The sequence below is a fragment of the Oryctolagus cuniculus genome, chromosome 2 (genome assembly GCF_051225735.1).
Source record: "Oryctolagus cuniculus isolate XC-2025 breed Fujian yellow rabbit chromosome 2, ASM5122573v1, whole genome shotgun sequence".
Classification (NCBI taxonomy): domain Eukaryota; kingdom Metazoa; phylum Chordata; class Mammalia; order Lagomorpha; family Leporidae; genus Oryctolagus; species Oryctolagus cuniculus.
In genome coordinates, this window is record NC_142868.1 from 13,235,698 (window position 1) to 13,256,818 (window position 21,121).

General features: G+C 37.0%; 1 protein-coding gene and 1 pseudogene across 1 annotated transcript in view; both read right to left on the bottom strand.

Moving 5' to 3' along the window:
• The window catches only part of LCORL (ligand dependent nuclear receptor corepressor like), a 194,291-nt gene that overhangs the window by 84,662 nt on the left and 88,508 nt on the right, over nt 1-21,121 (bottom strand). Inside the window, 2 exon segments of the mRNA XM_070068064.2 lie at nt 8,421-8,559; nt 9,458-9,537. Coding sequence (XP_069924165.2) covers nt 8,421-8,559; nt 9,458-9,537 — 219 coding nt within the window.
• LOC138848433 (NADH dehydrogenase [ubiquinone] flavoprotein 2, mitochondrial pseudogene) lies at nt 3,238-3,915 on the bottom strand (annotated as a pseudogene).

Below are 21,121 nucleotides of genomic sequence, written 5' to 3' on the forward strand. Positions count from 1 at the left end.
AGTAATTGTGGATATGTATCATGTTTTCTTTATCCATTCAATTGTAACTAGGTCACTCAAGTTGTGTCCATTTCTTGGCTATTGTGAAAAATACTGCAATAAACATGGCCGTGGAGATATTTTTTCAACAAACTGATTTCCTTTCCTTTGGATATATACTCAAGTGGTGAAACTGCTGGATAATATGTTAATTCTATTGTTAATTTCTTAAGTAACCTCCACACTGTTGAAAGGAATTTAGAATCACTTTCATTTTCAGTGTTTGGGGCTAATCCCCTGAATTACTTAGAATATTAGTACTTAACTTGTCACCTGCAAGAACACACAACAGATGTTTCTGGAAAGATTTAGCATACTACGGTTGTGAGTCACATTTTAAAAATATTATTAACAGGTAATCATGACTTAAAGCATTGCTTTTGGGGCCGGCGCCATGGCTCACTTGGTTAATCCTCCGCTTGCAGCGCCAGCATCCCATATATGGGCGCAGGGTTCTAGTCCCGGTTGCTCCTCTTCCAGGCCAGCTCTCTGCTGTGGCCTGGGAGTGCAGTGGAGCATGGCCCAAGCACCTGCAGCCGTGTGGGAGACCAGGAGGAAGCATCTGGCTCCTGGCTTCGGATTGGTGCGGTGTGCCGGCCGTGGCGGCCATTTGGGGGGTGAACCAACGGAAGGAAGACCTTTCTCTCTGTCTCTCTCTCTCTAACTCTGTCAAATAAATAAATAAATAAATAAAGCATTGCTTTCGATTTTTAAAACATTCTTTAACTAGGTTTAACTGCACTCTAGCTTATTGTTTATCAGCTATGCCAGGTACTAATCTAGGTTGTAGGAACACAGCAAAACAGACAAAAATCCTTGCCCCAGCTGGATGTTATATTCTAGACGTGACAGATAAACATGTTAAAAGAAGGGTCAGGGAGACTTTAAAGAGAATAATGCAAAAGAGATGAGAAAACTTATGAAATACAGAGTGGTTACAAAAGTACATGGTCAGGATGGGGTAATAATTGATGATATGAAGGACTGAACACAATGATCACTGGTGAAAACAGTGTTTAGTATTTCAGATAGAAGCAATAGCAAGGATGAAGGTCCTGAGACGAAAATAAGGCAAAAATATTTGAGGAAAAGAAAAAAGTCAGTAAGTCTTCCAGAGAATGAACAATAAAGATATAGTGAAAGAGCAGGGAGAACCACACCACTGTACCCGTGGTAGATTTTATTCTAAGTGTCATGCAAAGACACTGCAAGTTCTTGGGCAGAGGAATAATTATCCAGTTTAGGCTTTGTTTTCTGTGCAGAAAAATGAGCTGGGGGAAAGTAGAAACAGAAAAAAAAAGTATTGAGGCTCTTTAGTAGTATCATCCAGAAATGACATACCTTAGATTAGGGAGATAGCAATGGAAATGATGAGACACGGTCAGATTTAGAATAAAGTAGAGACTTGTTGGCAGGTTGGATATAGGATGTGAAAGAGACTGAGACATCAAAAAAGGCTTACAATTTTTGGGCCTGATCAAACACCTCTTGATTAAGATGGGAGAGGAAAGAGATTAAAATCAAGTTTTCTGCTTAGACAGGGCATTCTGAGATGTCAGACATTGAAGCAAAGAATGTCAAGTAGGCACTTAGAAAGAGGGCAAAGGTAGAGGAATGGTCCAGATTAGATTTCATATTTAGGGATCATCAGCACGCACATAACAAGTAAAGCCATAGGACTCAATGAGGCCATTAAGTCAGTGAAGGTATATAACTGAGGACTAACTCCTATGACTCTTCAACACTTATGGGTCAAGAAGAAGGGAATCAGCAAGCCTAAGTGCAGATGGTAATTGTGAACTTCTGCAATTTTATAGACACAGGATAAAACAAGAAGAAAAATCTTTTCATTAACATCTCTGATTGTGGCTCATAATGGTATATGAATTATTTTATGGCATTAACATACAGCTCCCTAAGAGTTCCAAAAGGGCAATCCACAGAAGAGAAATTCAAAGCATGACTAAAATATCATAAAGGAACACTTGTATAAAAAATGTTAAGGCTGGAATGAATCATGTCGAATTTACATAGTCCTTCAATGAAGTCTGCATTTCCATAAAAGCAATCCAAAAAAATAAGTTAACAATGCCTGTTTCCAAGGAATAAATACTTGGGGCTGGCTTTGCGATGTAGCAGGTTAAACTGTGGCCTGCTATGCTGGCATTTCATATGATTACAGGTTCAAGTACCAGCTGTTCCATTTCTGATCTAGCTCTCTGCTAATGCACCTGGGAAAGCAGATGGTTCAAATGCTCAGGCCCATGCATCCCATACTGGAGACCTTGATGGAATTCCTGGCTCCTGGGGTCTAGGCAAGCACTGGCTGTTGCAGCCAATTGAGGAGTAAACCAGCAGATGGCTGATATCCCCCTCTCAACACTAACTTTCACATAAATTAATAAACCTTAAAAAAAAAAAAAGATATCAAATACTGGATCACCAGTCTAACCTAGTTAGTTAGTGAACTGATTTAGTATTTAAGTCACGCAATAGGATAAAACATAAATATTAGTTTGACTTTTTGTTCAGAAAAGACAAGGAAAACTATATATAAAAACATGGCTATCAATTTTTTAAAGCAGTTACTTAAAAAATTTTTATTTAGGGACCAGTGCTGTAGTGTATCAGGTAAAGTCACCACCTGTAGCTCTGGCATCCATATGAGTGCTAGTTTCAGTCCTGGCTGCTCCATTTCTGATCCAGTTCCCTGCTAATGTGCCTGAAAGCAATGGAAAATGGCCCAAGTCCTTGGGCCCCTGTACCCATGTGGGAGACTCATAACAAGCTCCTGGCTCCTGGTTTAGGATTGGTTCAGCTCTGGCCATTATGGCCATTTGGGGAGTGAACTAGTGGATGGACGATCTTTCTTTCAATAAATAAATAAATCTTTTTTTACAGAGCAGGTTCATATTTATTTGTACAGTTATATATATATTATTTGACAGGTAGAGTTATAGACAGTGAGAGAGAGAGACAGAGAGAAAGGTCTTCCTTCCGTTGGTTCACTCCTCAAATGGCCGCTACGGCCGGCACTGTGCTGACCCGAAGCCAGGAGCCAGGAGCCAGGTGGCTCTTCCTGGTCTCCCATGCAGGTGCAGCAGCCCAAACACTTGGGCCATCCTCCACTGCCCTCCTGGGCCACAGCAGAGAGCTGGACCGGAAGAGGAGCAATCGGGACTAGAACCCGGCACCCATATGGGATGCCAGCGCCGCAGGCAGAGGATTTACCTAGTGAGCCACAGTGCTGGCTGTCCAGTGATATATTACAGTTGAATATAAATTAAAGGCCTGCTTGCACACCAAAGCCAGGTCCTTTGGGTGGTTCAGTCAAACAGGTAAGATCTCCAGCTGGCTCACAAGAGGAGCGTCCACTCCTTGGCCCAGCTTTTAGAATTCTGCCAGCTTTCAGCTCATCAATAGTTTTCCTCAATATCCTTAGGTGTCAGATCCTCCTAGTAGCTGTCATTAATTTGAACCATTGGTGCATTTACACAGGCCCCTAGACATTCCACCTCTACAAGAGTGAGAAGTCTGTCAGGTGTAGTTTCCCCAACCTTTATTCCAAGCTTTTCTGAATGGCCTCCAGTATGCTGCCAGAGTTTCAAAGCATGCAAGGCGTAGTAGTGCAGACCTGAATGTGATATTTTCCAACTGGCTTTCAATTATACATCGTATAAAAAGTTGCTACTTCATATACTCTCATTGGAGGTACTTGTAAAACTTCTGCAACCTTGTTCATAGCAGAGATAGGCAACCACCCATTCTGTCGCTGGGCTAAATCCAGGACTGGAAGCACAGCTGCTGCTTTATGCCCTTCTGGATAGTTTTTTACAGTTACCTCTATCCTCTTATAGTTTTCTGGTGTGAAATCAAATGGAGTATCTGGGTTATTCTCAGAAGTGTCTCTGTGCACAAATAGCGCTCCTCCAGCTCCATTTTGCACACTGTCTTATGCAAATTCCTGATGTGTTTTCCCTACTGGGCTGAAGAAAGCTGCCTGGGCCCAGAGCTCTGTGGAGAAGAAAGGTGGCAGGCCAAACTGTTCAGCTTTCCCTAACAAATAAGTCTTTAAAAGATTATTTGATTTTATTTGAAAGATAGACGGAAGGACAGAGATTTTACATCTGCTGATTCATTTCCCAAATGCCCACATAAAAAGGCTGGGCTAGGAGAACCTGGAAGTCCAAAACTTAACAATCTCCCATGCTAATGCCCAATCCGTATTAATTAATTTAAAGCAAAAGCATTCGTTAATATAGAACTTTCAATTAATTCCATCAAAAAGGTCTTATTCTTTTAAACCCATAACAGATACCATTTCAATGAATACTAAAGGTTTGTTGGGGTGAGCAGGAAAAAATATTGATTTTTTTTATAAAGGATGAGTTCATTTTATTGTATATTTGGCAGTATAGCCATTCAACTAATCTGCATGTATTATCTGTTCAATTTAGTCATGTCCAGCTTAGTTTAATTTAGAAATAAAAGACTCATTCTTCATTCCTAAGCCAGTAACTCAAGACACTTCAGGTGATCCAAGAATGAGATGCTAAAGCCCAAATAATTTAATTTCATGGAGACAGGTTTGGACAAGGCATTTTATTATCTACATGCCTGTATTTATTCACACTCACACTGATACTCAAATTATATAAAATATTTAAGTACAAAGTAAGAAAAAATAAACTACATGTACATCTAAATAATTCACTTTTCTAAGAGATTAAGTACTAACACCTAATTGAATATTTAAAGAAACAAAGATGTATGGATATAATTTATCTTTGTTTTTATTGACTCAAGAAGTATTTACTGAGGACCTAATATGTGGTAAGTATCATCTTAGAAGCTGAGAATTCCACAATAATGAAAATGAAATTTTTATTTTACATTAGCACATTAGTTAATTTTAGGGTTAATCTCTGGAAAGAATTCAATTTTGACCACTTCTAAAGTAAAGCATATGCAAAAGACTAGTTAAAAATTTATCTTTGTACTAGAACATCCTTCTCCCATTCTACATAGTCAACCCTGAACGTCTATTTCTGACTAGCTTCTGATTATAAGCAACTGTCTGAGTTATATTTAGTTTAAGTAATAAGCTTGTTCCACTCCTGAAAAGGTCTAATGCCACTGATACTCCTACAATCTATTAAATATTGTGTGGAAACTCACTGCTAAAACTGTTCACAGTTTGTATAAAGGAAAAATAGAAAACTATGAGAAATGTAGAGCATATCTTATAGTCCCTCTATAATCTAATTCAAATAAAGTAATTTTAATCCTAGACTGCTAAATAGCTGGAAATATAAAGTTTTTTCTATTTAATACTTTTAAAAACTTGGAGTGTTTTTCATACAGAACACCATTTTTCTCGTTAATTTCTTCTTGAAGGCTCAAATGTTTATAATATAGAACCAAAAGCCATGCTATTTAACTTCTGTTAGCTTGTCCCTATTGTTACAATAACAGTATTTATCTCTTAAGATTGCTTTGTAATTGAATGAGAGAAAACATATAAAAGACTTAATGCTCAATCATAACTGATGACATAAATCATTACTTCAGTTAATAAATATGATCAATACACATTGTGTGTAACTGATCATACAGATAAGATTAAGTGCCAAAGGGATCACATACATAAGGCCAAGTGTCTAGTAATAACAATAGACAGAATTAAAAAGGAGAAAATGATCCAACATGGGAAGCAGGCCACACAGCAGACTCACAGAATGACAAATGCCCTAAATGGTACACTGACCTCAGAATTAGCCCTTAAAGCATTAGGATGTGGCTGAAGAGCCCATGAGAGCATTTTAGGCATGGAAAGCCAAGATACCATAGCAAAAAATGATCTACAGGAAAGATCTCTGTGAGTGAGATCCCAGTGGAAAGAAGGGGCCATCAAAAAAGGATGTACTTTTCTCTGAAGGGAGGGGAGAACTTCCACTTTGCTTATGGTCCTGTCTAAATATTGATGGAGTTTGTGGTTACAAAAGGCTTCCAAGCCTTGGAAGCTCACAACAACAGCCTTGGGTGATCACTGATGTTATAGGTAAGAGTTTTAATTGTTGAATCAACAACAGGAGACACTGTGTACTTGCTCTCCAGGTAGGACCTCTGTCGTTAATGAATTATAATGTGATAATTAACAGTAAAAGTTGTATTCAAACAGTACTTGATGCTTTGTGTGTCTGTATGGGTACAAACTGTTGAAATCTTTATTTAGTATAGAGTTGATCTTCTGTATATAAAGATAATTAAAAATGAATATTAATGAAGAATGGGATGGGAGAGAGAGTAGGAGGTGGGATGGTTTGGGGGTGTGAGTGTGGGTATAGGGGAGAAGAACTGATATATTCCAAAAGTTGTACCTATGAAATTTATATTTATTAAACAAAAGCTTTCTAAAACATAACTATGATCAATAATAATAGTTTACATTCATCAGTAGCACCATTCCCAGTAATGGGGAAAACAATAAGAACAAAAAGAATATTAGAAGATTCTTTGTTTTGGCAAGATGAACAACATGCACATATATTCCTCAAATTAAGCAACAGATTTAAAATATCATTAATATGAATGCCATCAATATCCAGAATGCCCAAGAATGTAACTATATTGGATAAATTTTCAAGAAACAAAGAGTTTCGCTAACAAGATGCTTTACTAAATTCTGTTTGCTACTCCAAAGAAACAAAGTATTTCCTGTCTTTAAAAACATATATCTTGCCTTTTATTTCATAAATAGTTACCAACAGAACTCAACAAGAAGTTAGTGGAGTTAAGACCATTTATGATACTGTTATTAACTCCAGCTCCATCCTGTCAGATCATATTGGAAATCACTAAAATTATCCTATTGAAAGAGAATTTAAAAACAACCACTAGTAAATAAGTACAAAAGTTGTAAGCTTAACTAAATCTGGAAAGTGTTGATGAACTACAAATAAAGGAATTAACAAAGATAAGACCTGAAAAAAAAACAAAAACACCAGTAAGAACCTTTAAATTAAAACTCTTCATTCTTTCAAAGGATCTTGAAGAAAACTAAGAAATTCCCAAATGGAGAGAGGTCACTAAATATCCAAGAACACTCACCCAACCTTTGGTAGGAGACCTCTTGGAGACTCAGATGCTTGAATCAGCTGAAATAGTACCAAGTTTTTACTGATTACTCTTAATAAAGCAATGGAGCAAAGGTTAACTCCATACTATCAAAAATTGTTTGTTATTATTATTGATAATCATACTTACTACTATTATAAATGACTCAAAAGAAAAGGAGATTGAATACTGAGTTCCAAGGCAAATCAAACTGTGTGTATGTGTAAATGTATACATTTCCTATAGCTATTTTAGAAATATAACCTGATAACATAATTCTTCCTATAGCTGTAAATTTATTGGCAAAATAAAGTTTGCTAAATTAATATATTGTAAAGTTTTTAAGAAAGTATGTAAAATATTTTTAACTTTGGCTAAGATTGAAATTTTTGAAAAAGATTAAACAAGATTTCTTTTCTCAAAGATGAGTATTTTAAACATTACTAATGAAAACATGAAACATCAATATAATAGAAAGTATCTGATGGTACCTAATGCCAAAGGGAGTAAAATAGGTATGACAGTTAGATGAGAATATTGTAATGTTTCTCAATCTCTAAAAGCGATAAGATAATCCCCAACTTGCAGTATAACTTTCTCTAAAAGTCCATGTTGTGAAAAAATAATGCACACTAATAATGTGGGAATGGTCAAGAGCAAAAAAGTAGAAAGTTCTGTATTTCTATATTTTTCCCAAACAAGCACTTTCTCAAAAAGCTACTTCTGCTTGTAGGTGTGTCAAGCAAGGGAAAAAAATGAAAAAAGACCCATTTGGATTAAAAAATATCGACAGACAAGGAGTAAAAAAGAACACTGATTTTTTTTTTTTTAATGTCAAGTAAGCATACTGAAGCTAACAAATCCTGAAGTAGCAAGCCAGCAAATATACTATAATCTAGCTGATAAATGATTTAACTATTATTAGGGATAGGTTACAATACTCATTTAATGTATAACTTATTGAACAAGCAACTTTTGAAGTTGAGAACAATAATAAAATAAGGAAGACCAAAAAAAATTTTTGAAAGGTGCCTGTAAGTGGAAGGGAAAAATGAATGATAAAGTCAGAAAGAGATGTGAGAACATAATGCCACATAGGAACGCCAAGTACAAGACTAGCACTAGAGTAAGAATCCTAACATATCTATGAAGAAAAATTATGGATAAAGTAATAATTAGGAATGAAGTTGAGACTAAGATATTCTTGTGTGAGAAAAATCAAACATTTTAAATTTTTACTGAAAACATTAAATGACAAAACATACCAGTATTACCTTTCTTTCGAAAGAGTGCATTTAGGTAATTTTCTGCTTGGCATTCAATCTTATCAGTGTTGGACTGGCCCTGAGATGATAGCTCCTCTGTTGGTGTTGACTGTGAAGAATCAAGAGATGGTATACAATCCTAAAATTATAAGAAAACAAACACAAAAAATCATTTTATATGTACATATGGCATTCTTTCATTGAATTAATCAATGGAAAGCACTGCTCCATTTGTTCTAATTTATAAACTCACATCAAATTATATTGAGGGAAATAAAATTTGAAAGAAGAGTAAGGAGAAAAGAAATTTAGTTCAGAAAAAAGGACCAAGATAGCCTTGTTCCTTAGCAAAACTACAGTCAAAAAGGAAGAAGAGTAGAAACACACACAGCTAGTAAATTCACTACATGACATGCCATAATGTGATTACATCAGAATTTTAACAAAGCTGATGTATTAACTCACGAATCTGCCTGAAACCAGTAGTTTCTCAAAATCTCTTTTCTTCCTAGCCTTTCTCACACTTGTAGATAAGCAATCAGGATTTCCCATATGTAAAAATGCTGGCTGTATAGTTTATGTCCTATTTACAAAGTGGGTATTTAAATATTTCATTATTTACACAGAAATAATTATTATATCCTAAAACTTCAGGGGTAAATGAGAGACTAAAAACTAGCTGTACATTATACCTCTACTACCAATTTCTAAAATGTCAGATTGTGGGAAATCTCAGGCCAAACTAGGCTCCCAACCTCACATTTATATAACTAAACACAAAAGAGACCTGAATTGAATTTCTTCAGTAAGGAAACAATAAGGCAATAATAAATGAGCAAAAAGATGAGGTTTCTAGGATTTTCACCTGCTAATTAAGCTAAATGTTAGATTTCCTACATAAGACTTTTATTCTTTTCATTTACCAAAATGAAGTATTTAAACTTCCACTGTGAGTCACAAATTTCCAGACAAATTAAGAAAAAAAAGTTACAACTGTGCAATTAATTTAAAAATAGTTTTTTAGCACTAAAACTTACACTGACTGCTTCTCTCTGTAGATTACAAAATGAACATTTTTCATCCATAGACCAGTCAGTCAGCTCTTCTGGTTCACAGTCTTTAAAAGAGGGAAAAATATTCATTAAATATACTAACTTTATTTAAACAAGTAAAATTACCACTCTCTACAGCAATGGCTCATACCATAAAAAAAATAGAAATGAAAAATAAAAAACTGCTAAACGTACGAATAGAAGGCCTAACTTTAAAATTAAAGTGATGACATCAAAAAGAAATAAACAAGGAAAGCTATAAGGAGCATACTTTTGCACTACTATGGGATACAGGAGCAAAATAATGAAGTGGCTATAAATTAGCAACTCTCAAAAATAGAGTTTTAAGTATCATCTAACCTTCTGAAAGAGTCAACTCATCACTGGCCATTAATTTTGCTTTTATAACTGCTATGGAAAACTCAACAAAGGGGGAAATTTAAAGAGAAAAGGAATAAATTTTGCATAGCACAAAAGGCAACATAAAATACAGAAACAGAAGAAAGCACCAGAAAAGTCCACAGATTTGAGAAAATGGAAAGATGTCTAAGATAAAAAGTAGAAATACATAGCTCTAAAGTCAGATAATATTTTTATTACATTGTTCACAGGCTTTGTTGCAAGAGTTGGAGTAAAAATTAGGTAAACAGGTAAGGTATATTATTCAATACAAAACATGATTTCTTTATTCATTATAATCCAACTGTTGTAATATATTAAGAGTTTCTGGAGAACAAAAACATTTTCTAGTGAAGAAATTTTATGCAGATGTAATAATTACACTGTTTTCCTAACTGTATTTTGTATAGACAATGATTTTCAAATTTATCCCTTGCACCAGAAAGTCCTTCAGTTTTTTTTTCACAAATAAAACTATATGCAGAAACTCAAACACAAAATCTTTATCATCTGTGGAAGCTATACTGTAACTAATTGAAATAACACTTGATGTGCCACAGAAATTTTCTCTCCTACTTTTCAAAGGTAGAGTTGAATACGTGTCTCTGTAATAATACACATAAAATAAAGCTTATCTCTTTTGGAATGACAATGGATGAATACTGGTTAGGATTATTTCAATACCCTTCCACCCCCTACCCCCTCACACAATTTGCATCAACCCAAACACACAGGTCAGAACAAAAGATAACTGCTGTTGGAGTATAAATTTGTTGGAATATAAAACAGTATAATAATCTCTCTCTGATGTCAGACAATGTTATACAAATGTAATGGGTTGTGTCTTCAAAAAGTTCACAAAAAAAAATGTGCTTTACGAAAAATCAGGCATGGATTTCAAAAATGTTTTGCACCAAAATAAACTCATAGTAACTTGGTATAACATGTCTATAAAAGACCTAGTTTAAGTCACTAAGAAGGATAAGACAATGTCTAAAGAGTCCCTTTCAGATTACATGAATTCTGCTAAAATTAAAGCAAGAACAGACATGAAATTTGTGCTGAGCTTTGGGTGGAAGTAAGAATGATGAAATCATTGATGTTTTATATAAAGTTTATGAGGACAATGCCCCAAAGAAATCAGCAGTTTGATGGAGCCAGCACTGTGGCACAGCGGGTAAAGCCACCACTTGCAGTGCTGGCATTCCATATGGGCGCCAGTTCAAGTGCCGGCTGTTTCACTTCCAATCCAGCTCTCTGCTATGGCCTGGGAAAGCAGTAGAAAATGGAACAAGTCCTTGGGCCCCTGCACCAGCGTGGGAGACCCAGAAGAAGCTCCTGGCTCCTGGCTTTGGATCGGCGCAGCTCCGGCCGTTGTGGCCAATTGGGGAATGAACCAGCAGATGGAAGACCTCTATTTCTCTCTGTCTCTCCTCTCTCTGTATAACTGTGACTTTCAATTAAATAAATAAATCTTTTTTTAAAAAAAAAAAGAAAGAAATCAGCAGCAGTTTGCAAATGGTATAAAGGATAAGACTATTTTGAAGATGAAAACTGCAGTATCAGACCATACACAATTTATGAGGTTTTTAAGAACCTCATTCATTTCCTATTTAAGAAGTCTGATTAACAGTAGAAACAACAACCAACACCAAAAATGTCTCAACTGGTTAAGCTTACGGAATTTTGACTAAAAAATTTTAGTGGAAAAACTTTGACAGGTAATCAACTGCAAACAGCAACACTTCCAGTGGACATTTTAAACCAATGGGATCAGCCGGCGCCGTGGCTCAATAGGCTAATCCTCCACCTTGCGGCGCCGGCACACCGGGTTCTAGTCCCGGTTGGGGCGCCGGATTCTGTCCCGGTTGCCCCTCTTCCAGGCCAGCTCTCTGCTATGGCCAGGGAGTGCAGAGGAGGATGGCCCAGGTGCTTGGGCCCTGCACCCCATGGGAGACCAGGAAAAGCACCTGGCTCCTGGCTCCTGCCAGGATCAGCGCGGTGCGCCGGCTGCAGCGGCGGCCATTGGAGGGTGAACCAGCGGCAAAGGAAGACCTTTCTCTCTCTGTCTCTCTCTCTCACTGTCCACTCTGCCTGTCAAAAAAAAAAAAAAAAAAAAAAAAAACCAATGGGATCAAAATCCTGAAGCATTTCTTCTATGAACTGTAAGAAGCAATGAAACATACCTTTATCAATACAACCTAAAAACAAAGCAAAATCAAAGAATAATTAAAACAATGGCTACCAAGAAGGAAGTGGCGTGGTCAAAGCAAAAGACGACTCACCAAGAGCAAGGCAACACCAAGTTTTCTGGAGTGCCCAAGACATTTTGCTTATTGACTTTTTAGAATGTCAAGGAACAATTACATCTACTTATTAAGAGAGTGTTTTGAGAAAGTTAAGACAAAGCTTTAGCAGAAAAAGTCCAAGAAAGCTTCAACAGAGAATCATCCACTACCATGCCTAGACTCCTGTTCATTCCTCTCACCCAAAGAGCAATTTTGCAAGTTTCAACTGAGAAACCATTGAGCATCCACTTTACAGTCCTGATTTGGCTCCATCTGACTTATTTCTGTTTCCTATTATTAAAAATTCTTTAAAACATACTTTTCTTCAGTTAATAATGTAAAAAAGACTACATTGACATGGTTAAATTCCTAGGACCTTCAATTCTTTAGAGATGTACTAAATGTATGGTTATCAATGTTTACAAAAGCTTCTTGAACTTGAGGGAGCTCACATTGAGAAATGAAGTTTATATTTTTAATTTTTATCTTTTAATTCTCCTTTTCCATAAAACTTTTGACTCCCCTGTTATAAATATTATATAAATTTGGAAAAAGAAGAAATGGGAACATAAGATCCAGTACAGAGTGATGAAAAGATAACTGGACTTGAAGTCTCTGAAAATCTGTGAGAGAATTCCAGTTAGTAGTTCTAACTTTTTCAAGCACAAAGCTTATTGTTTCAATTACTTTCGTATAAAATAAAGATCACACATCACCTAACTCATTTGTGAATCAAATGGAAAAATACAAAAGCATGTTATAAAGTAGGAAACACCAAACAAAGGCTAATTATCAACAAAGTAGAAATACCAGTGATTGTTTTTAATAGTCTACAATCATACATGTATGTAATAACATTAATTTACAGAAAGCAGATAATTTCAATTCAATATCTGCTAAAGAAAATTGGTCACCTTTTATAAACAATCCAACAAAACAAAAAGTTTAAGTAATTTACATTATTAAACATCTGGTTTTTATAGAACTTCAAGTATGTAGGCTTTCAAGTGCAGTGGATATAGGTTTCTAGGTTCTCACCCCCTTAACAGAACAGAATCATATATCCACACTGTTTAATAAAGGATTATGCTGGGTTTCCTATTAGGGGAATCAAGCTCTATGATCGGTATAATGAATGGAGAAGACAGTTTGTCATGCCAAACTGCAATTTTAAAAGGCATAGCACATTTTCCCAGGCCCTCTTGAGTTTCCACCATTTAACCTGAGATCTTGCCCCAGATAGTCATGATTCCTTCAGTCTGGGACATGGAAAGATATGTGGAGAAGACATAGTTTCTATTCACAGCCTGGAGATCAGTTTAATCAGTTCACACATAAGTATTCCACAGATTTTGGAGTTGCTGGTTATGTAGCACTACTGAAGCAAAAATGTGACTCATACAACCCAGCATAATGTAATTTTGCTGGGTCAAGGAAATATTATCGCTTTTTAAAAATCAGAATCTCTTGAAGGAATTTAGCATTGAGATTTTTGAGAAATATATTATTGGCCTAAAGAGTGTATACTTTGAAAAATAGTTTTAAGCTTTCATGAAGTTTCAGGGATAAATAAATATGCTAAGTCAAGGAACAACAATTTTAAATTAAAACAATAAGCTCCAAAATAATTTCAGAGTAGGCATATAGTGAAATCGTGTCACTTATTTTATTTTAGTAGAAGTTCCTTAAGGAAATGTTAATTAAATGCCTCCATAATTATATAAATGGTGCTGCATAAACAATTGAATATATTTAAGCCATTAAATTTTGCTAAATTCAAGACAGTGATTTACTAAAAAATATTTAACAATTATTATACAGTAACCTTTAAGTCTAAATAAATGATGGTGAGATACATTTTTATATATAAGAAACCAAACTGAAAACTCAATTCTATACCAAATATTCTTCTTTACAATATTTTTTCATGTCACTGAAAATTAAATCCTGGAATAAAACAGACTCATTTTATCTCTAGCACAAAATTTGACAACCAGGTGTTCCTCTCTAAAACAAGTTATCTTTAAAATTTTAATACATGAAAGTATAAGCTCAAAAAGTTACAATTATGTGCCTTACAGAAGTAGCCTTATTAATAAAAAACCAATCTCATAATAAAATCTGACAGTAGATCAACCTTTCCACTACGGATATATATTCTTGTAGTTAAAGTCTGGTTCCAGTCATTTTATCTAATCTATTTTGGAAAGAAAACAAACTGCAATCAGAAAACCTTGGTACTGAAACATGGGCTTTTTTCCCCCAAAATTTGAAGTGGCTGCAGGCAAGTTGAGTTTTGTAAGCTAATACTGCATATTTAGCCTATTTTTTTCTACAATCAGCATTATAACACTGGCTAATACACTCAGGTAAGTCATTACCTCATAAAATATGTATTACATACTTACATTAGTAATAAGAGTTAATGTGATTTATATAGCAGATAATAAAGTTGTATTCCATATTCTAGCTTTAATATTTTAATATAAAACTACTAACTTTTAAGTTAATTCCAGGCCATGAATTTCAAGTAAAAAGAGTAGTTATTCATTTCTTTTTTGCTAATCAGTGTATAACACGCAAAAATAAGCATTCAAGGGGTCGGTGCTGTGGTGCAGGTGCAGTGGGTTAGCACCCTGGCCTGAAGTGCTGGCATCCCTTATGGGCGCCGGTTTGAGACCTCCTCCTTCACTTCCAATCCAGGCCTCTGCTATGGTCTGGGAAAACAGTAGAAGATGGACCAAGTCCTTGGGCCCCTGCACCAGCGTAGGAGACCCAGAAGAAGTTCCTGGCTTTGGATCGGCGCAGCTCCAGCCATTGTGGCCAATTGGGGAGTGAACCAGCAGATGGTAGACCTCTCTCTCTCTGCCTCCCTTCTCTTTGTGTAACTCTGACTTTCAAATAAAATAAATATGTAAAAAAAAAAAGCATTCAAAAATATATCAACCAATAACACCTATTAAAACATTTTTTTTGTCTTTATCATGGTAGTGTTAGCATTTGGGAAAAAAAGATATTAAGCCAAATATACTAAGGTTCAATCACTGTTATGTATCACAGGTCAGGAAATGTTTCTTACAAATACCCAAATAATAATTATTTTATATTAAGCAGATCTTGCAGTCTTTCACAAATACTCTACTACAGTTACACAAAAGTATCTACATCAATTGATGAATGAGAACTATGTCCAGTAAGAATTTAGTAATCGGACAATGAAATTTGAATTTCATATGATTTTCATATCATGTTTCATTGCTCTTAATTTTTGCTTTTTACAACTAAAATTGTAAAAAACATTATGAATTCACAGGCCAGTAAAAAAAAATCAACAAGGTAGATTTAGACCATGCTATAGCTGGCAAACCTCTGTTATACATAATCCCTTCAATAGGTAGATAGGTGGGCACATTTACAAAAAACAAGCATCTATCAGCCAGTATCCACAGACCTGCTTTACTAGGGTTCATGGCATTTACAGTCTTATTCCTATTTTCATAAACATCCATAGTCAAAGCACGCAATTCAGATGATCACCTCCCCCCCTTTTAAAGAAACTGGCCTAACAAGACATAAGAAAGTGTTAACTAAAATAAACAAGAATGAATTTTTGCTTAAAAAGTCCTGTGACATCAGAAGTACATTAAAGGCAGATGGACAAAGAAAGGAATAAACACTAGGGTCTTTTCTTGAAGTATGCAAATATTTGAAGTTTATGACATTCATTCAAAATCTCTTTAGAGACCTCACTTCATAAAAGAGAAAATAGTAATGACTGTCCTTAGAAGGTCAAGGAGCCATGAGATAAATCAAAGAAAATGGAAAACTAAACTTTCTGTATTGTCTCCACCAAAGCAAAAAATCAGCACTCAAATCCTTCTTTAAATCAATCTGGAGGATGTTCTTTGTCACATTCCAGAATTATAATGTAAATATCTCAAAACACTAGTATGTATGTATCATAAAAACAGTCTTCAACGTAGAGGGAGGGAATTATCTTTATATTCTTAGAATCCTATCTATGAAATATGAAATCTAGTCTCTTTATATTAATAAAAATAAGTTTTGGTGACTGCATAAAAAAGTTTTTAAAGAAGTTTGCCACATTATGTTGAGTGAATTAAGACAGTCCCAAAGGGACAAATATCATATGTTCTCCCTGACTGGCGACAACTAACTGAGCACCAAAGGGGAAACCTGTTGAAGTGAAATGGACACTATGAGAAACAGTGACTTGATCAGCCCTTGTCCTGACTGCTGATGTACAATTTAATACTTTATCCCTTTTAGTATTTTTTTTTGTTCTAGTACTATTGGTTGAACTCTGTAATTAACACACAATTATTCTTAAGTATTTAAATTTAACTGAAAAGTGATCCCTGTTAAATATAAGAGTGGGAATAAGAGAGGGAGGAGATGTACAATTTGGGACATGCTCAATCGGACTTGCCCCAAATGGTGGAGTTAGAAATGTGCCAGGGGATTCGAATTCAATCCCATCAAGGTTGCATGTACCAATGCAATCTCACTAGTCCACGTGATCAATTTCAGTTCACAATTGATCACACTGATAGGTGTGATTCCCTGTAGGAATAAGATTAAAGTCGGTTGTGGGGAGCAACTGGGAGCAACTCGGACTAGACTAAGTTACTGGAATTAAGACTTATTCTATGCATCTGCTCTCCTACAATATGGCGCTGGGAGAGGAGGAAACAGCTTCTACACAGCTGCCTCCAGTTCAACCAATAAACTGTAGGACCTGCTCCTGATTGGAGGAGAGCAGCGTACTCGGCGTGTGGGTAGCAGAGTTGGGATTGGTGGAAGAGGACTATAAAGGAGGAGAGAGACAACATGCACCAGGAACATCTATCTGAAGGAACACCTGTGCAGCCCCCGAGAGAGCCGGCCGGCGGTGTGCCACTCCCCCGCGGAAGTGGGGAAAGTGGCAGGGGGAACCGCCCTTCCACGGAGGTGGAAGGGTCGGTAGCCAACCCGGGAAGAACCAGCAGCAAACCTGGGGAGGGCCGAGCAGACAAAAGAACAGCGCAGGGTCCTGTGTCGTTCCTCCACGAAGAGGGGGAGCGACATAATGGTGCCGTGACTCGGATAGGAAACCTAGGCAGGGTTTAGTGTCGTTCCTCCACGAAGAGGGGGAGCGACAGTCGGCAAACTCAAAAGGCTTCCATAGCCTTGGCAACTCATGACTAGAGCCTAGGGAGATTACTGACGCCATAAACAAGAGGGTCAAATTGTTAAGTCAACAACAGGAGTCACTGTGTACTTACTCCTCATGTGGGATCTGTCCTTAATGTGTTGTCCAATGTGAATTAATGCTATAACTAGTACTAAAACAGTATTTTTACACTATGTGTTTCTGTGTGGGTGCAAACTGATGAAATCTTTACTTAATATATACTAAATCGATCTTCTGTATATAAAGAGAATTGAAAATGAATCTTGATGTGAATGGAATGGGAGAGGGAGCGGGAGATGGGAGGGGTGCGAGTGGGAGGGATGTTATGGGCGGGGGGAAGCCGTTGTAATCCATAAACTGTACTTTGTAAATTTATATTTACTAAATAAAAGTTTAAAAAAAGAAGTTTTGCATTTCAAGACACACTGTGTTGGACCAGAGCTGTGGCACAGCGTGTAAACTCGCCTCCTGCAGTGCCAGCATCCCACCTGGGCACAGGTTCTAGTGTCGGCTGCTCTACTTCTAATCCAGCTTCCTACGAATGCTCCTGGGAAAGCAGTGGAAGATGGCCCAAGTGCTTGAGCCCCTGCACCCACGTGGGAGACCCAAAAGAAGCTCCTGGCTTCAGATACGCCCAGCTCTGGCCATTATGGCCACTTGGGGAGTGAACCAGTAGATGGAAGATCTCTCTTTCTCCCTCTGACTCTCTGTAACTCTGCCTTCCAAATAAAATAAATCTTAAAAAAAAAAAAAAACCCACATACTATTTGCTAAAGGTAGTTTTTTAAATAGCAGAATAAATTCAGAACGTATTTTTCAACAGAAACGATAGGCTTGCAAACTAAGTCTATATTTTTTAAAGATTTATTTATTTGAAGGTCAGAGTTACACAGAGAAGGAGAGGCAGACAGAAGGAGAGGTCTTACATCCACTGGTTCACTCCTCAATTGGCCATAATGGCCAGAGCTGCACTGATCTGAAGCCAGGAGCTTCTTCCGGGTCTCTGGCTTGGTAGAAGGGGCACAAGGGCTTGGGCCATCTTCCACTGCTTTCCTTGGCCATAGCAGAGACCTGTATCAGATGTGGAGCAGCCAGCACTTGAACCAGAGCCCATATGGAATACTGGCACTCCTGCGCTATGCCACAGTGCAGCCCCAGTCTATCTTAAATACATGCAAATACCATGAGTTTCACTTCAGAATTTGAAATAACTCAAATAATAAACAATAATGCTTTGCGGGGTAGGTACTGTGATTTAACAGGTTAAGCCACTGCCTTTGATGTGGATGCCATCATCCCATATGGGTGCCAGTTGGAGTCCTGGCTGCTCCACTTCCAATTCAGCTCTCTGCTATGGCATGGGAAAGCAGTGGAAGATGGCCCAAGTCCTTGGGACCCTGCACACGTGTGAGAGACCTGGATGAATTTCTTGGTTCCTAGTTTTCTCCTGGCCCAGCCCTGGCCATTGAGGCTATTAGGGGAGTGAATCAGTGAATGGATGCACACTCTATGTGTCTACCTAAATAAAACTCTTTCAAACAAATAAATATTTAAAAAAAAAATCTTAAACAAGAATGGTTTGCCACCCAATTTGTTTCTCAAGTTATAAACAGTAACAAGGGTCCGGATTTCAAGTGACTTTTCTAAAAAATATACAATAACCTATTTGAGTCCAACATACATGTTTATAGACAGAAATAACTTACATCTGTAGTCTTAGATCTATTTACTAAACTATTTTTAATGTTAATGAAGGAAACAGCCTTATTTAGAAGATGAGAATGAAGAAGGCTTATTTAAGCTTTTTCAAGATGCTCTACCCTTTAATAGCATTGGTTTAATTTTTCTTCAAAATGAAATGGCTGTCCTTATCCTTGCATAGATACAGATGTGTTACTATAAATAATATCATTACTATTCAGATATCAACTTTGATCAAAAACTGTTTCTAGTTTAAAAAAAAAAAGAAAAGCAGTAAACAATTTACCTAATTTACCTGGAAAAAAGAAGCTTCAATATTTGGGATAAAAAGGATAACAAAGAGCAGGTATTTTGTGCAGTATTTAAAATGTCACTTGGGACAATTGCACCCCAAATCAGAGGGCTTCAGTTCATGCTCCACTTCCAATTCCGGTTTCCTGCTGACATGTACCCTGGGAGGCAAAAGGAGATGGCTCAAATACTTAGTCTCTGTCACCGACATGGATTGAGTCCTGGCTTCCTAGGTTTGGCTTGGCCCAATACTGATGACTGCAGGTGTTTGAGGACTAGACAAGCAGGAGTATCTGTTTCTGTCTCTCTGTTCGCCTTTCAAATAAATAATGGCGATCGGTATTGTGGCACAGCTGACTAAACTGTTGTTTGCAACACTGGTATCCCATATTGAGCACTTGTTGGAGTTCTGGCTATTCCACTTTTGATCCAGCTCTTTGTTAATGTGCTGGCAAGGCAGTGGATGATGGTCCAAGGGCTTGGGTCCTTGGCACCCATGAGAAAGACCCAGATAGAGTTTCTGGTTCCTGGTTTCAACCTGGCCCAGCCCTGCCTGTTCCAGTTATTTGAGTAGTGAACCAGCAATGGAAGACCCCCGCCCCCTGCCTATCTATCCTCTATCTGTCTCTTCAATAGGTAATAAACCTTCATAAAATAAATAAAAAGGACTATGAAGCAAATAATCCCTTATGTGATATAAAAAGCTAAGATCTTGAGTTAAGATAAAAAATTTATTAAATTAGCTAAACAATGTCTGAAAGAGGACAAAAAGTACAAAATCCATTTGAAGTAAAAGAATACATGGAATGGGATACAAAGAAATGTGATCTTAAATTATTTAATTATAATATTCATACAACAAAAATCTTGTGCAATTATTAAGGATAATGATCTAAAAATTATATACTCAAAGTTATATACATATTATATACACAGTATATGATATCTTAACAAAATTATAAATATTGATGTTGTCAAATATATTATAGTAACTATTCAACATCTAAGTCCTATACCGGCATCCACTCTATGCCTTTAACTGGTTTCTTTTCTCTCTTTGAAAAGGTGAACTTTGGTTCCCTGAAAGTCTTCACATAAAGAATCCCCTTACAATAGTTCTCAAAAACACATTAGTCTGTGCTCTAACATTTTTTTCCCCTTGAAGAATAAAAGGATGTGAAATCCAGTCATTTGCAACAAAATGAATCTGGAAAACATCATACTTTGAGAAATGAGCCAGTGCCAAAGGGACAAATACATGCTCTCCCTAATCTGTGAGAACAAATAGAGCACCCAAAACGGAATCTGAGAAGTGAAACTGACACTTAGAGAAGGGATGACTTGAGCTGCCCTTGTCTTAACTGTTGAGAAACAGTTTTTTTTTTTCTCTTCTTAGTGTTAAACTCTTTACTTAATATAGAGTTAATCATATGTGTATAAAGTCAACTGAGGCTGGATCTCAGTAAGAAGTAAGAGTGGGAATAAGAGGCCGTCGCCGCGGCTCACTAGGCTAATCCTCAGCCTTGCGGTGCCGGCACACCGGGCTCTAGTCCCAGTCAGGGCAGCGGATTCTGTCCCGGTGCCCCTCTTCCAGGCCAGCTCTCTGCTGTGGCCAGGGAGTGCAGTGGAGGATGGCCCAAGTCCTTGGGCCCTGCACCCCATGGGAGACCAGGATAAGTACCTGGCTCCTGCCATCGGATCAGCACGGTGCGCCGGCCGCAGCGCGCCGGCCGCGGTGGCCATTGGAGGGTGAACCAACGGCAAAGGAAGACCTTT